At 33.8% G+C, this 23,662-nt stretch overlaps 1 protein-coding gene across 1 annotated transcript; it reads right to left on the reverse strand.

The window, feature by feature from the left end:
- Positions 1-1,550: 1,550 nt before the first annotated feature.
- On the reverse strand, positions 1,551-12,609 carry LOC113398761 (uncharacterized). The gene is made up of 11 exons (XM_026637646.2): positions 12,593-12,609; positions 11,744-11,851; positions 11,539-11,617; positions 11,080-11,198; positions 10,899-11,013; positions 10,288-10,457; positions 9,879-9,984; positions 6,559-6,710; positions 5,423-5,547; positions 1,891-2,160; positions 1,551-1,818 (listed from the first exon to the last, which is right to left on the reverse strand). Exons 1-11 carry the CDS (start codon positions 12,607-12,609, stop codon positions 1,643-1,645), a joined length of 1,437 nt encoding a protein of 478 aa, XP_026493431.2. The 3' UTR covers positions 1,551-1,642.
- Positions 12,610-23,662: the final 11,053 nt, after the last annotated feature.

Genomic DNA, 23,662 nt, shown 5'->3' on the forward strand with positions numbered 1-23,662 from the left:
CGTGAAGGTAAATTGTAGTCGAATAGTTGTAAATAAATAACGTAAACTGACTATTTGATCACAGGAAATCAGCGTAAAATGTCGAGTTTGATCGATCGATCCTGCATTTGGGTAAGAATGATATTTCGATAGTTTTTACGTGTTTTAAGGTTTTTGAAGGTTTTTCAAGGGAAGGTTAATTTTGACAAGGTTGATAATTAGTTGCCAAAAATTTGTACAAGAAATAAGTGAAAGATAAAATTTGTGGTCGAACGAATTTCTCCAGCTCAGAAGAATTTAAGAATCACAAAAGTATATTTTTTTAAGTATAGATAATTTAGCAAAGTGAATATGAATTTGTCGACCGCGTGTCGCAAGAGGCGCCGCGCTGGCGAGGCCGACCGTGCTTCATTGATATCTTGTTTGATTTTGCGTGAGTTAAGGCTCGGGTGCATCGTCGACCATCCCACCGTTTTGAAAATATTTCGAAGATGGAATGACGCACCGTCGTCGACTCGTCTCGAGAAAACTTTTCGTTTCAACGGTAAGTGTCCCAACTCTCAATCATCGAATTTGGAGATTTTATATATTGTTTCATTGGGTACGCATGGATGTCATACGCATATTGTTTATTCTCTTGCCAAAAATGTCGGGTACTAACTTGTTTAGAGACGATGACGACCTCCCAAAGTTACGGGTCGATTGGTCTGCGACGCGTCGTATTCCTCTCACCGGGTCATATCGACGAGATTTGGGAATATTTGGTAATGTCCAGTGGTTTCTTTTTCAGATAAAAATATTATGGGTGCCATAAAATTTTTGAAACATGTTTAGGTTATTATTAAAATGTACAACGCGCCCGGAATCATTATTAACATTCTAACATGGTTTTCAGATGAACGTCCATTTTGAAAACGGTTTCTAACAATATTAAACCGTAAAGTTGAACTAAATGGCACAGAGTGATCGATCGTTCTTGCCCAGTCCGACAGAAATTTAAGAACGTTCGTAAAAGTACAAGGCAAGGTAAATTAGTATTATTTTACTGATTATTATTAGTCTTACTATTAAAGAAGTCCACTGAATTAGCAATAAAATCTAAATTAACTTCTATTTTTAAGCATAATATATTTTTCTTGATTCAGTCGTTTTTTAATTAATTTGATTTTATCATCCCGCTATCTAAGAGAATCAAGTCACATTTTTAAACCATTATCGAATCCACTTCGTGTACTCCTTGAGTAAAAGGAAAATTTGGTAGGTGGCTTTCAGCTCGTTTTTTTATTTTTCTTTTGTTATTTAAAAATTATATTTAAAAGATGAAAAATATTTTTTCAGCCTGAATCTTTCACGGCGAGGTGCTGACATTTTAACGCAAAGCAACGGTATACGGCATGGAATTTAGTGGGACAGTTACGCAATGCAAAACGAAACAACCTCCCCGGACCACCGCGGTAAGTTCGTGCTACTCGGCGGAATAAACATTTAAAAACACCCGCGTGTCTCGAACATTTATGGAGAAGCCGATGTTATATGCGACTACCCTCTGATAAGACAGGTTTTATTTTCCTTTCTAGGTATAAAAATGTCACGAAATAAAGAAGGCTGAGGAGCGAAAACATATTAAATTAAAAAAGTGTAACTAAATTGTAATAAATTGAGTTTATTTTTGACTCGACTTTTTCTTTCTACCCATTAAAGTTTTCAGTTTATATTTTTTGAAGCGTCCGAGCGTTTTCACGATCACGTGTGAGAAGATCTTGAGCATCACCAGCAGGAACTCCACGACGGATACTATCGAGCAGCCGATACACAAGTTGACGACGCCCCCGCTCCGCACTGAAACGAGAGGAACTCTATGTATTCAAAGATCACTTTGCGATTTCTGCCGGAAAAGGCAAAATATCCTACGCAGGATGTCGTAGGAGCTGAAGATGACGTCCCGGACGACTCGGACTCTCGGGAAGGACGTGATTTTGAGTATCAACCGGTTGAACCCTTCGGTGCGCTCGAAGTCCTCGCTGTCCTTGTAGTACAGCTCCAGCTCGCACGCGGCGCCGCAGCCGCACGCGCGGCCCCCGCGCGCGTCCCCCGCTCCCCCCGCGCCCCGCAGCGACACTATCTGCGCCTTGTGGCGCAGCACGCATTTCAACTCCGCTATGTAGCATATGCGCTCGTGCCCTGTCAATTCATATCATTATAATTTAATTTATCTATCTTTCATTTTGTCGCATACGTCATGTTCCGGACGATTATTACTAATGCGGAAATCAAGGTTGCGAGTGATAACGTTTACGTTTTATAATGAACTATTCGATTATTTATGTGCCTAGATAGACCGTCAAAGCCGTCAAACGCGTCGAAAAAAATAAGTACACGTACACCAGTGAAATGGTATGACGTTTGGAGAGCGTCGAACGCGGCTGTGGCGCACAAGTTAGTAAAGTTGGCTCGTTTGTTGTATTTCTCTCTCTCAATCTAGCTATATAAATAATCTAAAAATACATTATTGAAAAGTTTGGGCTTATCATTTCGTATTTGATATATAAGCAAATTAACACAATAATTTTATTGTATACACATGTATACTAATATTATAGATGCGAAAGTAACTCTGTCTACTTATCTGTTGCACTTTCACGACTAAACCAGTACCGATTTTAATAAAATTTAGTGAGACGCAGGTGGCAGCAAGCAACCAAGGATGGATTATGCATTGGCATTTTTTAATTCACCTTCCAAGGGAATTTGGGAATGAAGAGTATTGTCTATTCCAATGGGAATAGGAAAAAAAGGTAAATAAACAACTTTGACCTTGAATTGACATAACATTTGAGTTATAGTTTAGTGAGGAGAAAATTATTGAGTGAAATAGTAAATAAATTTTATATAAATTGCAGGAAAGGTACATATTCAAATTTTTGGGTAGCAGCATTTTTAGTCTTACATAAAGATTGGGTCTTAAGTTTTGATTTGGATCGTGGTAAGGTAGTTATTTTCAGTGATAAGTTATAGAAAAATTCTTGCAATTTTATTTATATGAATAGATTTTTATTCCCTCATTAATAAAAAGAAACATTGAATGTTTCGATAATAAAGTGGCATTTTCAAGACATGACGTATTTTATAATACTCAGGTTTCGAATAAATAAAATTTTATATATCTTTCAAAGAAACTCTTACTTTGTCTTATATCTAAAACGACTATGACCTTGAAATAAACTACTTAGAATTAAATTTTTTGAAAAAAAATATGTAATTAAAAATAACATTTTATCTTAATCTTCAAACTGAAAAAGTAATGTTTAATCACCGTAGTCCGCGTTGAAGGCAAATCAAGTCAGTGAGCAAAAGCAAAAGGTCGTAAATACTAAGTCTGTTACAATTACAGTTCGTTTAAACAAAGCCAGATCGTAATAAAAATCTTGATAATTCCGAATAAGCAACCGTGCACATGATACGAAAGGTCAGTCTAATCTTACTCTCTTGTATTATTTTCAAAACTATAAATTAGGTGTTGCTTTGCATAGAACATCTATATTATGAGATTTTTTTTTAATTTAAAATTAATTCTTTTAAATTTTTTGTCTATACCTTACTATATAAAATAATCATATTTTTGTCGAATATTAGGTAACTTTCTATATTTTTTTTACCAATATTTCATATTCCTTATTATAACCAATTAAAAAAATATATAATTAAAAAAAAATCTAAAATGTATGTTAAAACTAAAATAATATTTTTTTTTATCTGTTTACATTTATTCATTCCCCATTCGTTTAGCGAACATCCTCAGTGAGGCCTCCATTTTAATTGTTCGTCCATCGGAAAATGGCGTTTTGAATGTCGGCAAAAATGTTTTCGTTACTTTGGAAGTCAAATTAAAGTGGATTTACAAAATGCTACAAAATACTTTTTCAAATAATAATATACGATAAATACATTTATTTTATTTTTCAATTTTCCTTTATGATAATAGTGATATGTAAACATATATATAAGCGAAATACCACCACTGATTAATTACGAAATCTCAGAAACACCTACAAGCTTGAAATTTGGCAGGTAGGTTCCTTATAAATACAGACACGGAGTAGATATCTGCTAAGAACGAATTTTACGAAACTCCACCACTAAGGTGGTAAAACGGGGTTTGGAAGATTGTATGAAAGTAATATGTTATTGAAGTAAGAGACTTGAAATTTAAAATGAATGCTCTATAGATGGTGAGGAATAATGTATCTTTAGAAATCAACCCCCTTTTCGGGTTAAAATAGAGGATGGTAATTTGTATGAAAGTCCAATGTTATTGAAGTTAAAGTTATGGAATAAGGATTTTGTGACATGATTATTTCGTCAGTGACTTTGGCGAAATAATCTGTGCTCTCTTGGCACTGTAATGTGGTGCCCTAAGAGAGTTATGAAAGCCGAGACTGCTGAGTAGATACTGCCTTTATTTGCAATAGATCGTACATTAAATAGGTACAAAAGTAGGTTACATAATGTATAATGGTTAATAAGTATATTTAGTTAATATAATCTATTCACTACATCTCAGCACAAATAAAAGCCAGAATTAAAAATATATACATTTAAGTATAAGAATTATTGAAAACAACTTCTTATAATAAGGAGGGATGTTTTATTATAACAATAAAAAGTATTTGAGCGTGGATCGTGCGGACCGAGTCGGCCACAATAGTATCATGAATAAAGATTTATTTATTTGTAATAGATAAAATCTGAATCTTTTCAACCAATTATTTCAGTAACATTAAGACTTATAATTAGGTACACTTATAGTTGCACAGCAAGTTCACCTTATAGCTATGTTAATATTAAAAAAACTCGTGGATGCAAGTCAGTATAAGTTTTCGTGTTTTTAAATATATAATTTTGAACCGTTATGTAAATTATAATAATTAAATATATCAGCTATTCTGGACACAAATCAGTGAGGGTATAGTCCACCGCCCATTGCTGCTTGAAGACAAGACAACATCGTAAAGTTTGAAGTGCGCCCCGTGGGATCGAAGTAATAGTGCGGTATTTTTTTCAGTAGGTTGTGATTGTTGAATTTGCCTTAAATTGGTATACTGGACTATAAGATAAATTTGCTTATTTAAATGTGGTAAGGCTTATGTTTTATTTACTTTAGCGTCATAATTACTTTTTTGTATTCACTCGGTGGATTTTTTGTTTTATATTGTCACGGAACATAGACGTGTGGCTAATAGTGTTTCCAAAAACACTCAAACAATTAAGTTTTATATATAAATTAAAAACTTATATACAAATTAAAATTAAAAAAAAATCCTTATTCAAAATTAAAAAACTTCTCTAAAAAATTTCACCCTCCCCCATTAAACCCCCTTAGGGAATTTGCATAAATTCTATCTAGTGCTCATTTGCGTAAGTAAATTTCGAGACTACAACATACCTAGAGGCCTGTAGAAATGCGGCACGCAGCCGCAAAGTTTCTGGATCATCTTGACTCTACATTCTAACATGCAATGACTGTAGGAATAAATGGGATACCTGTTGCTTATAGGTTCGTTATAAAATCTGCAATTAAAACAAAAATTACAGCTTAAAATACCGATGGTAACTTTTTACACCAAGCTACTTCATTCTACGGGCATGTGGAAAATATAAAATTATGAAATTTCAGAGACGCTCTCGTCGATTCTCATTTAAGATCCATGTGATACATTTACTGGTCATCTCCTTAGTATAAATATTAGCGACCCGCCCCGGCTTCGCATACCCGTGAGATGCAATGCTGAGACGTATAAAATACGCAAAGATGTCTTTATATACAACATTAACAGCTTTTATGTCATTCGACGACACAAACCGCTATGTCCCTGCATTTTTAGAAAGGTATGGTATACCATACCTTTTTAAGGTGTACAACAGTGTAGGACATTATTTTGATCTATCTCGTAGGGTTCAGCCAGCGTTTGCAGTGTAAGCACCAAAGAATGTGCTTATTAGTCACATTAGAAACCAGAAATTATCAGTGTTTCGTGTATTATACCTTCCACTTAAATCACTCATCTATTAAAAATAACTACTTACATCAAGATCCGTTGCGCAGTTCTGAACATATATAAAGATCTGAGCATATATAGAGACACACAGACAGCGAGAAGCGACTTTGTTTTATACTACGAGTATGTAGTGATAACAAATTAATATTAAAATTAAGTCTAAAAAATAAGAATATCCTGCCTAATAATAATAATACATTATCACGATGTATTATTTTATAGGTACTATTATATTACGGATTTTATATTTTTCCAATATTACTTTTGTCCTTCTAATACCCTACACTAAGTGAAACCTTTTTTTATTCACGTTATATATTTACGTTTCACGAACTCAACAGCAGCTACTGTGCGTTTCGATGTTATAACTTGTTACTGATATTATAATCGGAGCTTGTGCTCTCTCTCACTAGCTCAATAAACATTCCACTCAAACACTGCAACACAAAAGTATCGCTGTTGCGGTAACATAGCCCGTCGAGGAGGGTAACGCTGTGGAAATATTAATCCGGGAGGATACTACCTGCATTTTCGTAGATAAAGTGATTTATAACGCAGTGAGTCCGATATTCTGCTACTCCAAACAGACAAGCCAAATGAGATTATCCCCTCCACGTCGAAACCGAACGATGATGTTGTACTCGTCGTTACTTCGTCGGGGCTGTGGATGAAAACCTGGAAATTGTATCGAGTGTAGATTATATAATTACTCTCATTTACAAAAGTTCTTTTACATTTATAAGGACGTTTTTACATCTGATATTTTGTAATGTAAAATATATTCTTATATTACTTATATGCCTCATGATCATTACCATCTTTTAAAATTACCGCACCGTTGAAACTATACTTAAAGCCTGGCCATTATTTGTACATGGTAGTAAATATCTACCAAAAGGGCCCCAAATTCATGGGTACCCAAGGGCCCCAGCATAGCTTGAGACGGCTCTAAATGAGATGAAGTAGTCGTTTTGAATATCTGAATTTATTTAAATATCCTGTGAATTACTTAGATAATATAGAATATCTCTATTTTTGGTACCAGAGGGTGCCGGGTGGCGTACGTACTTTCCCGCCAATTTAGCTGTCAAGGGTATATTGTTTATTTTTGGAGCTGTGACGTTAATACGTAAGTACTGAAAAAAGCCTTTTATTAAGAATTACAGTGTTATATATTCGTTAAAAGTGTTAATAAGTGTATTTAGTGCTTTTTGAGGTCATAGCATCGTATTTCACAAAAAAATTGAGCTGGTAGGTCCTTAGTGGTAATAAGTACTATGAGAGAACCTGAGTGAGTTTTAATGTCAGAATTAAATATTCAATTACTTAAGCCAATACTTCATATTTTCTAATAATAAAGACCAATATAATACTAATAAGGTGCTCAATACAAGGGATAACGTAACTGACAACCACTTGTTACTAATAAACATCATTCAGAACAATTTTTTACATTACCTGTCTCTTAGTTGAAGTTTCTTAAACATTGACATGAATATAAAAGATATTATCACTGGCTAGTGATAAAAACTGGTATTTATAATTAAATAAGTTACAACAAATTGAATCTCAGGTGTCGAGGGGCATTAAGTAAAAGAAAGTTTAACAGAGTTGTTTGGTAACCCCTAAATTTACCGGTTAATGATGAGTTATGCTGCAGAGCAAAGACTATCTTGCTTCAACTGGATCAGCCTTGAAGGGTGTCCCCGCCCTTCAAGGCTGTCAAGGTGACGAGAGCAGATATTATCTCTAACGTACACGCACACCCCAGCCCGAGGTACAAAGGATTGTTCCAATTTGTACCCCAGATAGGAGTGGAAACTGGTATCAGACAGAGAGGATATGTGGGTCTCGGTAAGAAAGAGCAAGGCCGGTTTCGCCGTCTCAAGGCGAAAGTGAACGGCGTTTAAGTTGGAGATGAGTCCCCTCATGTTGCAGAAGTCCACAGCGAGGGTGGTAGGGGTTGCCTTATGAAGCCTGCCCCAAAATTCGGGGGGCAGCCTGGGCTTCCCTGCTTAGGTGGTGTACGTCCTGAGCATGGATGTCCAGAGAGGGATTCTCCACCGCAATCGCTGATGGTACCCCCTCCTGAGGTAATGTAACCAAATTATGCACAACTATCATGTTTTGGGGGGGAGGAGGATCGGACCTCCGGGACTTTCACTTACCGGACGAAACGCGGTGCATAGCTACAACTTTACGCCGGTTTTAAGTGAGAGTGTGGTACTTCCCCGGGCGGATCGGCCCATTCGGCTGCAATCCGAAGGTATGCAGTGTGGCACTACTACTTAAAATTAATACTGCATGAATATATATGCATATATATAGCTGCCAATATTATTATAATTTTGGCAGCTACGTATGAAAATATATTACTAGTACTTTTCGTTTTACAAATCGACACATTAAACAATAGACAATCAACAATAGAAAAGGTGACTCTATAAAATTGTAACGCTTGTAATATAAAGGTAGACATACTATCGAGGACTTTTTTGTAGGCCTTTTTATGGTGTACAATACTGAAACCTCTCAGTCAGCGTTTGCAACGAAAGCGCAAAATAATGTGTTTATTTACGGCATCACTTTAGAAGCCTCTCAAATTATCGGTTTCTCTTCTATATTTTTTGCATGTATTATACACATAAACCTTCCTCTTCAATTCACTTCAAATCACTTTATCTATTAAAAAAACCGCATCAAATTAAAAGACCTAAGCATACATAGTGACAGACAGACAACGGAAAGCGACTTTGTTTTAGATTATGTATTGATATACTGATGGGTTCCAAACGGCAGAAGCGTACTCAAGAGTAGACCGAACATATGAGTTATAGAGCAAAACCAAAGTTGAGCACTGTCTGAAATCGTTACCAACTCTTAAAATAAATCCACGCATGCGATAAGCTTTGGATGTTACGTTGAAATATTAAATTTAAATTACAGTGGACTTTTCTGTTTCTTATTAATGATTTTAGCGTTTATTTATGTTCTCCTCATACAAAGTTGTATGTGTGTGTGTGTGTATCGAATATCGATTAAATAAATAAAAAATGGATTAAATTAAAAGTAACCGGGCGAAGGTTGGTAATGTTAATGTTGTTAGAATCGCGTGTAATCCAAAAGTTGCTATTTGTACCTCTTTATATTTATTGTTACACGTGGACGTGTAGAATGACATAGGACACAACGTATAGATGTCAATTGTAAAAATATATAAGAAGGGCATGTATTTTGTTATGTGTTAGCCGACTGATAGAAATAAAATTATTGAATGGTGTATCAGTAAGTGTGTGTTCCTTTGTTGAATGAGGCTCTTGGTCTTAGGACAGCGCCAGCGCTAGACGTGCGTACTGACTGAATTAGTAAAATCAACGTGTCGGACGACAATAGTGATCGATTAGATGGCCATCCATATGAATGTGCAACATATATATATATATATATACATATATATAGGAGTAGTTTAAAATATTATAACGCATATAAATTGACTTTTGAATTGTAATAAATAAGCTTAATTATAAAGTATTAGTAATATTAGCATTTTTTCGAGAAGCATAGACATTTTAACTGTTTTGTTTATCATTATTACATAGCGAAATATAACGAATCTTTTTTGTTTCTTATCTTTTCATCATTTTTTAATATTATCTCAAAATCTAAATTTTAGGAATTTAACGCACCTTTTATTTCTAAGTCCTTTGAATTTCTTTCAGGAAATTGAATAATTAACAATACACAATTACATTGTGGAAGCGTACAATTAATTTCAGCACACGCTGAAAGCTATCTGCAACTATAATAGATTATTAAAGAACTGATAGGGAAACAAACTCAAACCTTGTAAATATTCGAAAAATTTGTAATCTCAATAACGAAATTCGCTTCAAATACAGAGATCTCTATGTTACTTTTCACGTATGGTGGCGCTTTAGCATTCCAGTGCCTGTAATAGAAAAACAATACAGAGTTACATGCGACTTGTATACTTCGCCTTTGTTTCTTTATACGAACACACACAATTGCTCACTTTATAATCTAACTTTGAATTTTAATACCTTTGGTAGATTACCCTTTTCGTTTCTCATTTATTTCGAATATAAAACAGATTTTCTTATAAAAACGTACACCGGTGGCAAAATGTTTGTATTAACCGGAATGTTTATCTAGTTTTTTATTCGAAATAAATTTGTATGCAGAAAAGCTGTTTATCCACAATGAATACAGTGCTAATACAAATAGCGCTTACTGAGGTTTGTCATATATCGCAACATTGGAATTAATCACGTGGCACATGCCCATTTCCGTCATGGCTGCATCCACGGTAATCGACCAGTTCGTATTAGTGGTCAGCCATGTGTTTTCAAATTTCCTGAACATTGAAGCCGCCAATGTCGCGTAATCTTTCGGATGAATCAGCTGTCAAATTGGAGAAGATAGATGTTGTTACCGACTACCGTGCACTTGTTTTAGACTATTATATAGTATAATTTATCTGATTAAGGTTTTATTATTATGAAAAATTCAATCCAATACATTCTCAATCGTTCATTAAAGTGAACATATTTTTTTTATTATTAGTGTAGCTTCACAGACATGTCCGTGTCTTTGGTGTATCGTATCTTTAATTTGTAATTTTTATTTGATTTAGCTGACTAATATATTGAAAAAGACGATATATTTCTTCCTAAGGGTAATCTTCTTAAGAGGTAAGAAGGCCGAAGTCTAGCGGTGGGATGTATAAGAGCTGTTACTTTTTCTATACTAACCTAAACTATGTTAAAAGCTACGAAGGCAAGTTACATTTAGATATGCTATTTATTTCTTATCAGCATTAAGTTTAAATCATTCGTTGCTTACCGGGATTACATCTTCCGGGATATTTAAGTCCATATATTCCAAAGTGTCCAGCGCAGCTTGCGATATTGCCCATAAATATCCCTCCACATGTAATCCCGTGTAATTATATGTTTGGCTGTAATTATTAGTTTTGTATTTATTAATATATTTGTGTGATATCATTTTTTTATTAAAAACTTACTTGATATACGTGTGAAATTTTTTTTCGTCTGGCTTATAAAGCGGACAAAGCGTAACTGCAGGGTATGAAATGTTCCAGTCAAAGTAGTTCATCTCGACGCTCATCACGGTTGGCGCCGCCTGAAAATAATTAATATTTTATTCATACATTACTCGTAGCTGTGCGCTCGATGGGATTTTTCATCAGCAACATCTCAGGTGCGTTCCTTTTCCCTATTTCAGTTTTTGGTCAGACAAACTTGTTAAAACAAAAAATTTAACTTAATAAACACAAAAGTCTCACCACCATTATTTTCATACGTTTAACTTCAAATGATGAATATCGTGAATTTAAGAAATATTATCTTTTCACCTACTTTATATAAAGAAACTCAAATTGTGTGTGCGTCTTAGTAAGAATTTTATTAAATTACGTTCCTAAATTACCTAAATTTGGGTATATATTATCCCAAAAACTTACGATAAATCTTCTATACTGCACATTTAGTAACAGTGCCGCCAGTACCGCGCACGCCACAAAGTTTCCTATCCAGAAAAGCCTGTGAATTAGAACTTTGCTTGAGTAAACAATGGTTTGGAGGAAATAATTCAGTACATAAAATCTTTGTACGATTTTTATGTAATATGAATACATTAATTTAAAATAGAATCAATATTGTACTTACTTTTCCAAATAATGTATACGCTTCTCTACAAAGTAGGAGAGTCCGTGTGTCGTAGAAGTGGTTAATTCATTTCGTATATATTTGACAAGATTCCCTTGTTTAAGCGACCTGTTGCAATTATTAAGTTTTTTTATGCTTCTGGAAGTAATTTTATTTCCTTTCACATTACGCTTATTACGCCGTAACTTCATCACTGAACTATTCTTTACGAGTTTATTCAGCAGGCCAGAAACTTTGACTACTTAATAGCCGCTTTGTAGATAAGTGATTTCAAAAGCTTTTATAAGCGGCTCCGATATAATTCAACTAATGGTATACATATTCAAGCGCTTAACAATGAATAAGTACTTATTCAATAACATGAATACGTAATGATGTTGTAGACAATCTGATTATTTAGGATAATGGTATCTGATTAAATTGTACAAAAATGTTACAGAGCTTATAGACTCAAATGTAAGTATCATTATATACTGAAACATATAGTTCTGTATATTTTTTCTTTCGAACACATAAATAATCTACATCATATTAAAATTGTTCGCGTAAACATCATCCGAAAGATATAGACCGATTTTTGTTAAGTTTGGTTGTTTTTAATTTTTTTTATGGTTAGACTTGAAACTGGTATTTATTTTATCTCATTACCATAATGAGAAGCCGGAGATATAACTGCAATGAGCTTTCCATTTATAAATAGTAGCCGATGGATACGAAATATGTAGACGGAATTCGCACCAATTATGAAAAATACAAAATGCTAAAAATGTTGGTCGTAGGAACAATCGCTGTACGGGCAAAAGAAAAATAGTTTATCCATCCAAATTCTAAGTAAAACACGGACTTTACGCCTCTGCCTGCTCCATATCTGGGTATATATCATTACCGACCCATAGAATTATGAGATTGAAGGAAGGATATTCTGGTACACACTCTTGGAGGTACTATAATATATGGCCAAATGATATTATAGTGCTATACAGTGGCGTAAATAGCCTTTTCCAATGCAAAAAAAAGATGGCCCCTTTGCCTTATATGTATGTATGTATTATAACATAGGTGAGGTCCAATTCCGCGTGGCGTCCCTAAAACATAATGCAGTTTCAAACGCATGTGCCGAAATTTATGACACTTTCCTTGTGGGTTTTTTAGGGGATCCCATTCGACTGCATTGGCTGCATTGACAATGCTACGCTACTGGTGCTATATCATATTATCCCCTGCTCAGCTGGCTTGTATCTAAACTCTACCAAAGAGTGTATGTTATTAAACACAGGAGTCTTTATAAGTTATATATAACGTAGGTGTCCTTGTGTCTCGACGAAGTCCTTCGTATAAAATATATCAGGTAAAAATTTAGCCAATACTCCTTGACGTCTTTATTCACGATATTACATGCTGATGGAATATCCATATCTTTATTTAGCCCTAATGATGTCTGATTATCCGTAAATGATAAACGAAAATAACGTATACATTTATGTAACAGATTATTATAAATCATTTAGTGAATGCTCCTGACTTTGTTCATCGAGGTAAATATAACTGAAGGGATAACATTGAAGTAATCGTACACTAAAGAATTTATAAATCTATTTTCCTAGCAAAAAAAGTCATTTACCTTTATTTACATGCTTACTTACGTTACTTTACCTTTTTAGTGTTTTCCTAAGCGTGAATCAAGTGTTTTGATTAAGATAAAAACACATTGCATCGCTTTAGCTAATAAGGATAAATTTTAGGAACAAAAAATGAGATACAGTGCTCATTTTTACCAATAAACTTTTAAAAGTGCTTCAAATTAATGTTAAATTGCCATGACTAATGGACTTGACGATAATCCCTACATCAAACATCAGAGCAACAGACGCATTTTGAACGCTTTCTGGGATCCTGTTGTAGAACCACTACAGAATAAAAGAGTTAATGACTCGAGTAACAGGAGTAACAAGTTTGTGTTTGTTCCTTGTACCAATACTATGAGTATCACTTTTGTCATAAACCCATTAATATTTTTCCGTACATACATAACATTACAGAATATATATTGAGAAGCAATGGTTGAAATCTTGATTTCTTTAAATTTATACCTAAATAATTATTTAGCTCCTAGGTTATAGATTACGCGAAAAGCCCTTTTCTGCAGCACATATATAATATGGATAGCGGCTGCGTTACCTCAAAGCATAATACCATAAGACATTATACTGTGAAAGTAACTGAAATATTACTAAACGAGCCGTATCTACATCGGTAAATATTATATTTTTTTGACCGTACTAGTGCTAGTAGACACAGGACTATTGAATATTTTTGATTGGATCTATTCGGAATTTAAGGCCCGCATTTCGGCGTCTGAAGACTTATAAGCTAGCCGTTACACCACTACGCTAACATATTTAGTTTAAATATGTATACCTAGGATACCTAGGATTTCTGTAAGTAGATTTTTTCCTTTCAAAATTTACTTAAGAGGTTTTGAGACAAATAATTAGAAGTAGTAATGTTTATTAAGTAATTAATCATTCGTTAGTATTTTCAGATTCTCCAATTTGTAACTTCTCGACTCAAGTACAATAGTTCGTTACAAGATTGTAGAAGTTTTCGATTTTCAGGTACCTCCGAACATCTGATAGGTGATTGCGGACTATTCTATCAGTAATCTCCGAAATAAAGTTGCTATCTCGCGTTTTGTTGAATTAGTAAGAGGGTACAGACAAATGGCTAGTAAGAAACATAGAACGATCTCCGACTCGCTCTGAAAGCGATAGTGCCCCGCTAGTTACGATAATAAATAGGGGCTTAACGCTTCCAAATGGCCGATTAGGGCATTCTTGACTACAACACGGGCTTTCTGATAAAGTTAGCGTTTGTTTGCAACGAGTCTCATGGGTTTTATTGGTAACAAATAGGTTGGTCTCTCGTTAAATCACATTCTCATGTTTACCTTGAATACAATTTGAAACAATAAATAGGTAAACGCCAATGTAAGCGATTCAATATATTCCTAAATATTAGGTATATCTCAGACTCGTCGCTACAGTATACTTAATATCAATCTTTGAAGGGTTTCTTTTATCCCGATTAGATTATTCGAGTTTTTCGTAGAAGTAGGTATTTGTCTCGGAACGAGGTCTAATGTTAAGGTTTAAGCATCTACAATTATTATTCTCGGTAAATTGAATTTTGTCTTTTCCCTGTCTTCAGACGTTAAGTGTGTCGTAGGTTTCAAATGTTTTTCTAATTTATTTTGATTGTTTTTCATAATGATTATTTAAAGTTTCTATTAATATTTATGAAACTTATAAGCATTGACTTATTGTAGTAGTTTGTAATGCCATTTCACAAAGTAACGATTTTAGTCTGCTAAGAGCAGTACATATTCATTAAAAACTTATCCCATAAAATAAAACAACTGATGAGCTTACTAAAACTGCTTTAATGATACAGCATTTCGATTATATTTCAACAACAGGTAATAGTTTTCGTAGCCCACATATTAGCAGGTTTTTATGTCATAAATACATTAAGCTTACATCTATGAAAAACTACCATATATAGATAGACGGATAAACATGTTTTTCTGAAAAATGCTATTTACAAGTGATATGTTTGGGCAAGCAGGCGACGTACTTCAATCACTAGAATTCAATTTAAATCATCCACATATTTGTTCATCCGTTTTTAATAATCTGTAAAATGGAAAATATATGCATCTGTATACGCACCAGAAATATAAACTCTTTCTTTCTTCGAAGCCGTTTAAAATGCATTCCTACCTTACGTTTATATTTGACTACGTCAATATATTAAGCTCAGTCATATAAAACATACTAAAATTAAAGATGCAGGTTGATGTGAAGGTTACATCAGGTGTATCAAGATTTCTTTAAAAATACCTTAGTCAATGTAAAACAATTAAATATATATTTTGTCTAAGGATTAACGAATTAAAACTTATATTTGAAAGTGCTTCAAATATGAGAGTCAGATAGTCAAATAGTCAGTGTTAATATCGCATCGATATAGAAGCCGCTCAGTGTTGTGAATGTCTTTAGTTCGCACGATCCTTTGGACTATTATCGTTCGCAATCCTAGCAAGAGTTTACGCCTAATTGGACAGAAATTTTTGAATTATTTTATATACTTAATTATGTACAATATCATACTATACTTGTCGCGTACTTTTGGAAAAAACTGATCCTAATATATACGAATATTATAAAGAGGTAAATTTTGTTTGTTTGTATGTAGGGAGTAATCTTCTAAACTAATCATCCAATTCTAAAATGTTATTCACTGCTAGAAAGCTACATTATTCCAGAGTGCTATACGGTATAAATTATATTTATATAATTTACGTTATGAATTGCACTCGTGCGAAGCCGAGTAAAGTCGCTAGTTACTATATAATAAGATTTAACTAATTTTCCTGTCATAATTTATTGACAGGAAAAAACTTAGAAAGAATGAGTTTCTTTAAATTTTCTTCGTGTTTCATATCATTCAGGGTTATCTGCTACAAAGCGATGATCATGCTTTGGCATGAAGCTGAAAGGCATAACTAATCTCCCTGGGTGGTATTTGATCAAAGGGCAGTTTAGGGCAATTTGCATTCTCGAGTACAACTTGAAACTTCAACTAAAAATAAAAATTGAATGGTTAGAGTTATAAGGCTTCTAAGTCTCAGTAATGCGGTGTAAGGTATTAGCAATATTTGAGACTAAAATTAGTTATAATATTAATATATTAAATACACGCGATATTTGTATAATATGGGAAATCATATTTTCTGGAAAAGTATATTTTGCTCAAGAAAATGGTGCGTTCTTTCACTGAAAGGCAGCGAGCATTCGGAAATGGCAAACTTTGAACTAATTTAACTTTAAAATGGCTTTTCCCAGTTCCACCAGTGTGTTGACAAACAAATATCTGATTTTCTTGAAATAAATTCATACGTTGCAGTTACGTAGTGCTCTCAGCTCGAGACTTATCTACTTCATACCTTCAATATTAGGTACATTTTGCCTAACAAGAAAAACACAAAATAGCTAAGTTTTTTTTAATCATTTTTTATTTTATTTAGATTGCTATATATATATATATATATATACAGTACATACTTTATACCAGCTTACAAACGTACTAAGTGTCAGTTTTGTTGAAATTTTATTTGTAAACTAGCTGTGCCCGCGACTTCGTTCGCGTAGTTGTCGGAAACACTATCATGATTATCGTTTGATTGCTCACGTTGGTTTTTGTTATTATAATCGTCAATAAGATTTAATAATATGTTTTACAGTACTTCAGCGTAGATTATATTTTTAGTTTTTTTTTCTTGTGGTAGAAGAACATACTGATTTTGCCCGCAACCCGATCTTGACAACGCGACATATAGTTGGCCGTGTGAAAAGCAGTCTTGACGTAAATAGATTCCTACGTGTTTAAATGTTTGGCCCTGTGATTTATTAATGGTTACGGCAAAAGATAACTTAATGGGAAATTGAATTCTTTTAAAATTAAAAGGTAAATCATTCGGAATCATTGGGATGCGAGGTATAAGCACTGTTTGACCAACTGCCGGACCATTCAAAACTGTTGCAACGATCACGTTATTGCGAAGGAATTTTACTTGAAGGCGGGAAAATTATCGCAGCACCTATTTTTAACTTCAGGGAATGTGGTGGAAGGCCGCTCGGGTTTAAAGAATTGAGAAACTCTTGTGGGTAATGGCTGCATCTTCTTGATCCATTACATTATCAATAGATGTGTAGGTAGTTATATCGCCTGGAAGTTTGGTTAAAATTAGGTCGTTAATTTCGTCAACGCTACTATTTCTCGCCGCCAATATTGCCCTTTGACACATCCATTGGTAATCTTTATTTTCTATTTCGACGATATTAGGGTAAACTTTTGATATTAAATCCTCTATGCTAGTCACTTTTTCTCCTAAATCGCGATCAATTTCAATTTTATTTTCAGAATGAGGTACTTTTCCATCTCCTATTAAAAGTAACTTTGAAGGAAAATTTGTACTTCCTCCCCCCAAATGTGCTCTCATATTCGTAGATAGTTTTAAGGTATGGACAAATTTCCATAACGGTGAACTTTTAAGGCAAGACCTTACAATGTCTGCTCTAGTTCCTCTTAAAATTACCGGTAAAGTTTGTCGAAAATCCCCAGAAAACATAATGGTAATCCCACCCATAATTTTATCACAACTTCTAATATCTCTGAGAGTTCTATCTAGAGCCTCTACATGAGCTCTATGGATCATGGTACATTCGTCCCAGATAATTAAAGAAACGTCTTGTAAAACTTTACCCAGAGGGCCATTTTTGCGAATAGAGCACACGCTATCTTTTTGTAAAGAAACAGTTAGAGGCAGTTTAAAAGTGGAATGAGCTGTGCGTCCACCTGCTAATAAAGTTGCCGCAATTCCTGACGACGCAACTGCCAAGGCTATTTTTCCCTGAGACCTTACTTTTGCTAATATGAAATTAGTAATAAAAGGCTTTCCAGTTCCACCTGGAGCATCCAAAAAAAATATTTTTCCTTCGTTAAAACGAATACTGCACATAACACGATTGTACGCCGTCACCTGGTCATTAACTAATTTTGGTTCATTTTCAGTAATATACTCATTTAATTCATTTACATCATACGGCTTCCGTAGTGCTACTTCTAAAGGATCTAAATTATTATGTGAATTATTCCTTTTTGATGCAGGAAGCCCAAAATCAGTCAATGATTTATCTGAAATTTCATGAATTTTATCTTCAATTAAGATAAGTCTATCATTGTATACGTTATCAGTATAGGTTAATGTTATATCCTGATTTTCATTACGCATTCTGTTTAATATATCTTCACATAAATCATTGCGAAATTTATTCCATAACTATAAGGGGTAAGATGGCTGGCAAAATATAAGGATGATTTGATTCCCGTTGTCGATTCACCGAAGTTCGGAAATTTTGTAAGGCTAACCTCTGTGAACGTTCAACGCTCGATTCCCTAGCACGATGTTGTTCACTGACCGTTCTTTGATTAGCTAACCTCTGCGTATTGTCTTCAGTTGTTTCATTGCTACGCAAAAGCCGCAGACGCTTTGCATTAGCAGTCTGCCGAGAAAGGTTAGTTCTTTTTCTAGGCATTATAGTGACGAAAAAGATAAAAAAAATGTAGGTATTAAATTTAAACCAAAACGTATCTTGTAATCAATAAAAACAAACATATGGTAAATAATTAAGTACCCGATAATATAATGAAATCTGTATTGAAAAAAAAAAGTATTATAAAGGTTATTTAATTTTTTTTTTTATTTCGATATTTTATCGTAATAAAAAAACCATATATGTTTTAATAAACAAAAACCTAACCAAATCAGAATAATTATGCAGATGACAACCACTTCTAATAAACAAAAATTTTGACAAAAAAAAAAACCGACTTCAAAAGAGAAAAAAAATAATATGCTCTAAAAAGTAAAAAATAATTGCTTATTATTCTACAACTTAATAATCAAGTAACTTATTCTACTTACCAATATGTAGGTACGTTCTGTGTTTCCACGCAGGGAGATAAGTATGTACCTACCCACTTTAAATCTAACTTAACACAAACCTATGAATAACAAACAATGATTACAATATTTTTTAGATTTAAACTATGTAAAATGAAATTAAAAATATTTAGACTATTTAAAAGTCAGCAAAGTTATTACGATAATATATTATAGATAAAATTATTGTCCTTTATAATAAAAAAAGGATCATTAAAATTGGTTGGCACAATTTTGAGTTATTCACCTATTTATCGCGCACATACATAATGCACATTTAAGACTTATATCGTTTTCATAGGGATACCATCATCGTAACAGGATAAAATTAAAATGGGACCCCACGGGAAGCACTACCTTTCAAACAAAAAAAAATTATCAAAATCCAGTGAAAAGTTATGAGGTAACAAACATATAAAAAACAAAAAAATACAGACGAATTGATAACCTCCTCCTTTTTGAAGTCGGTTGAAAACAAACAATATTAACTTAAACGTAATAAGATAAACAAACCGAACAATAAGAAGTTTAGATTGTTTCTCCTTTGGTGTTATTATTCCATAAGGTGATTATAGTACAACCGTGTTGAATATGCTTGAACGTAATAGAATTTACTTGAAATATTGAACTACTAATTTATTTGTGTAGTCATTTTAATCGATATTCACCTATTTGCTTATTTGCATAATTTATTTTCTCAGTGATGATTAATCTGCATCGGTGAAAGTATCGCTCGCCATTTTGAACTTTTTTACGTGTGTAATGTAATTTTTATACCTTATTTATACCGTGAAACGTTTGAATTGTTTACTTGCAAAGTACGAAGGAATGTTCATTGAAATTTTATCTTATATCGTAAGTTAAAACTACAGCAGATTATGATTTAAATGTAATCGATTTTAAACGATAAAAAATAATGAGCAAATAAGCTGATAACAAAACCTAATTTTGATAAATAATTTAACTATTAAGAATGTTAATTTTTTTAAGTCGTTATGTGCATTGCTACTTCGCAGAACTACACCCGCGGGTGAGAGTGGCGAGCGCGGCGGCGGGGCTGACCCGCCTCCCCCTCAGCCGCCGCCGCGCCCCGCCTGCTAGCACACTCTTAACAAATAGACATATAGTGTCACGGACTTTTTTTTTATTATTAAAAGAGGAATATATCTTTCATACACATTTTTTGAGTAACTTAAAACGTTTATGTTGCGCACGCATCGAAAGTCCATAAATGTGAATAATTTTCCCCGTTTTTGCAACATTTCTCACTGTCGCTGCGCTCCTATTGGTCGCAGCGTAATGTTATATAGCCTAAAGCCTTCCTCTATAAATGGACTATTCAACAAAAAAAGAATTTTTCAAATCGGACCAGTAGTTCCTGAGATTAGCGCGTTTAAACAAACAAACAAACAAACTCTTCCGCTTTATATATTAGTATAGATAAATGAAACAATTGTGAATTATTTGTACATGTCGCCCAAACATTATATACACATTTATGCAAAAGCGACTCTAAACTCGACAATTTACACGTAGTAAATGGTATTAGCTCTAATAACACGACATTTTGCGTTATGTCGGGACTATATTATTGCATGAACTATTGAATTGAACGACGTATTTCTATTGGTCAATTTGGCCTCAACATAAGTGCATCACTATGCGTTATAAGAATATATATATATGCATAAGTGATCTGACAAATGAGCCGTCAGATGGTAAGTGGTCACCACCACTCATAAACAATGTAGAAATTAACCATTCCTTACAACGTCAATGTGCCAAAAACCTTGGGAGCAAAGATGTTATGTGACTTGTGCACTGGCTCACTCACCGTTCAAACCGGAATAGAACTATATTAAATATAGGTGTTTGGTAGTAAAATATCTGATGAGTGCCTCGTACCCGTCCAGACGTGTATTGAACAAAACCCTAAATAGATAAGTAAGCTACTTATAATAATAATCAATCCTTGGGGTTTCTCAATCGCAATCTCTTTAAAATATTGAGCACGTTTTTCCCGATTCTCTGATTCCAATCGAGATCTTTTCAAATCTACGCTACAGTTACTCTGCAGCGTAATTTTCTTAACAAAATTTTAGGGTAGTTGAACCTCATAGCCAGTTGTAAGTAATCTATCGACGGGTTACTAAGTTATTTATGATGGTACGATTTAACGGATAAAACGAAAAAAGTATTACAAACCGAATATAATTTACATTTTAGAACCAATCTTTGTTATGGAAATTTCATAGTATCAATCGGATTCTCTATTCCAACTATAATAGGAGAAAAGCCAAACAACATTTGAAAGGAAATTGATATGATATCATTGGCCGAGAGCTTGATTAATCTATGATATTCACTATGGATTTGCGAAAAAATTGCGTTTTGAACGTCCACGAAACTGATATCAGAATTTTGGAAGTAAAATTAAAGTGTAGTTTAGTAAAATCATAAACTGTTAGTAGTCCACAATATAGGTAAGTTATTAGCAAATCGCATGAAATACGTAAATCTACGGTTTGTTTATCTTTATTCCTACTTCCATTGGAATAAGCTGTAAGTGACTTCATAAACTTTAACGGTTGTTAAGTACTGATCTGATCTCTCTTTCTGTCATATCGATTTAAGATTCGAAATAAGACACAGTATTGTTAAACTAATCACTCCCTTAACAATCTTATAGATAAGCCCGTTAAAGTTTTACTTCCTTGTTGGTTAAGTGACGAGCTTATAACTCTGCAGACACCGAGGTCATGAATTGAAATATTGGGTCAGCGTAGTAAAAAAAGGTTAGGCTTTTCCTTAAACCCATACTATGAAATTTGTGGTTCTCTTCTGTCCTTCGTAAAGCAGGTAGAGCTGTTAGTAGTGCTCCATATCTCCAACTGAATCGGATTGTGATATTAGTTTTAATCTTATCTACGACTGACTGACACATCACGAGATATCCAAACTATAGGTCCGCTTGACTTGAAATTTAGCATCCTTTCGCAACATATAGCGCTATATTCGCGACAAAATAACTTTGGATATTTCAGTTTCAAGAGTGCGGGGAGTGGGTCTGGTAACTTTTTTTGAAATTAATCCTGAAGAAGGCGGGACTAACAAAGAGCATAAGTAGATAATTAAAATTAAATGGTCTTCAGGTATATAACGAGCTCCATCATGACATGTAAATCAACCATTAAGTCCATACGATATCTCAAATTTTCAATATCGAAAACATCTCAACAAAATCCTTGGTTTTAATTAAATGGCTTGTTAATTAACCGCAGAACCGACGTGTTCACAGACCGCTGCGAAAGTTTTCCAATTATCATTTGAGTAATATTAAAACGTTTATAAATAATAAATTGTTCCATAGTTCATAAAGTTTCCCACAATCAGCTAATTATACGATAGTTCAATGTAAGATTTTTAAATTAAATTTTTTGTTTCGTTGTTTACTGTGATGTTACATGGGTATAAATACAGATATCTAAGAATAATATATCTTATTCTTGAATTACATCTTAAAATAAAATAAAAAACATTTGAACCTTATTGTAGTTACTGTTGCATATTATATTATATGTAAAACTGATTAGTAAACAACATGAACATTATGTCGTCTTGCAAATTGGGTTGTGACAATAGTATAGAAAAATCTCGCACCGCGCGTGCTCATTGGTCAAATCAAATAGTGCGCGCTTCCCGGCTTCCTGTTACACACTTCCGTCCTGTTTCACAAAATTTCTTCCACAGATTGCCGTAAAGCGAGAGAAAAGATACAGAAGAAAAATAATAATACGCATTTCATTAGTGGTGATTATTAACATTAATAATAGTTATGTAATATTAATAATTTATAAGAGTAATAATAATTGTCAGAGCTAGGAACTTGTTAATCTAGTTTGAGGTTATCTTTTAATACTAAACTTATATTATTGCGAAAGTAACTCTGTCTGTCTGCCCGTCTGTCTATCTAACTGTCTAACAACCGGGTTGTTGTTTCACGGCCAAATCACTAAACCGAATTTATTGAAATTTCTTAGGCAAGGACACAGGCTACTCTTCTATTACATCTTACATCTAAAATCTGACGACCAGCTCCTAAAGTGCGAGGGATGCCGCGGGCGACGCACGTCTGGTATAATTTTGCCGAATTGGATTGCAATAGTGTTGTTATTTTTGTGTGTTATGTCGCAATATTATTGTAAGGAGGCGTGATAGTTATATTACATTGATATTGGCAACACTGATCTTCTAGCTCTCTGATATAGTTTAAATATATAATAAGACATGGCGGCTATTGTGTAAAATGCAAAATATGCACGAAAGAGGAAAGGAATGAAATGTAAACGTGTGAT

This window comes from Vanessa tameamea, chromosome 14 (assembly GCF_037043105.1).
Source record: "Vanessa tameamea isolate UH-Manoa-2023 chromosome 14, ilVanTame1 primary haplotype, whole genome shotgun sequence".
NCBI classification, from domain to species: domain Eukaryota; kingdom Metazoa; phylum Arthropoda; class Insecta; order Lepidoptera; family Nymphalidae; genus Vanessa; species Vanessa tameamea.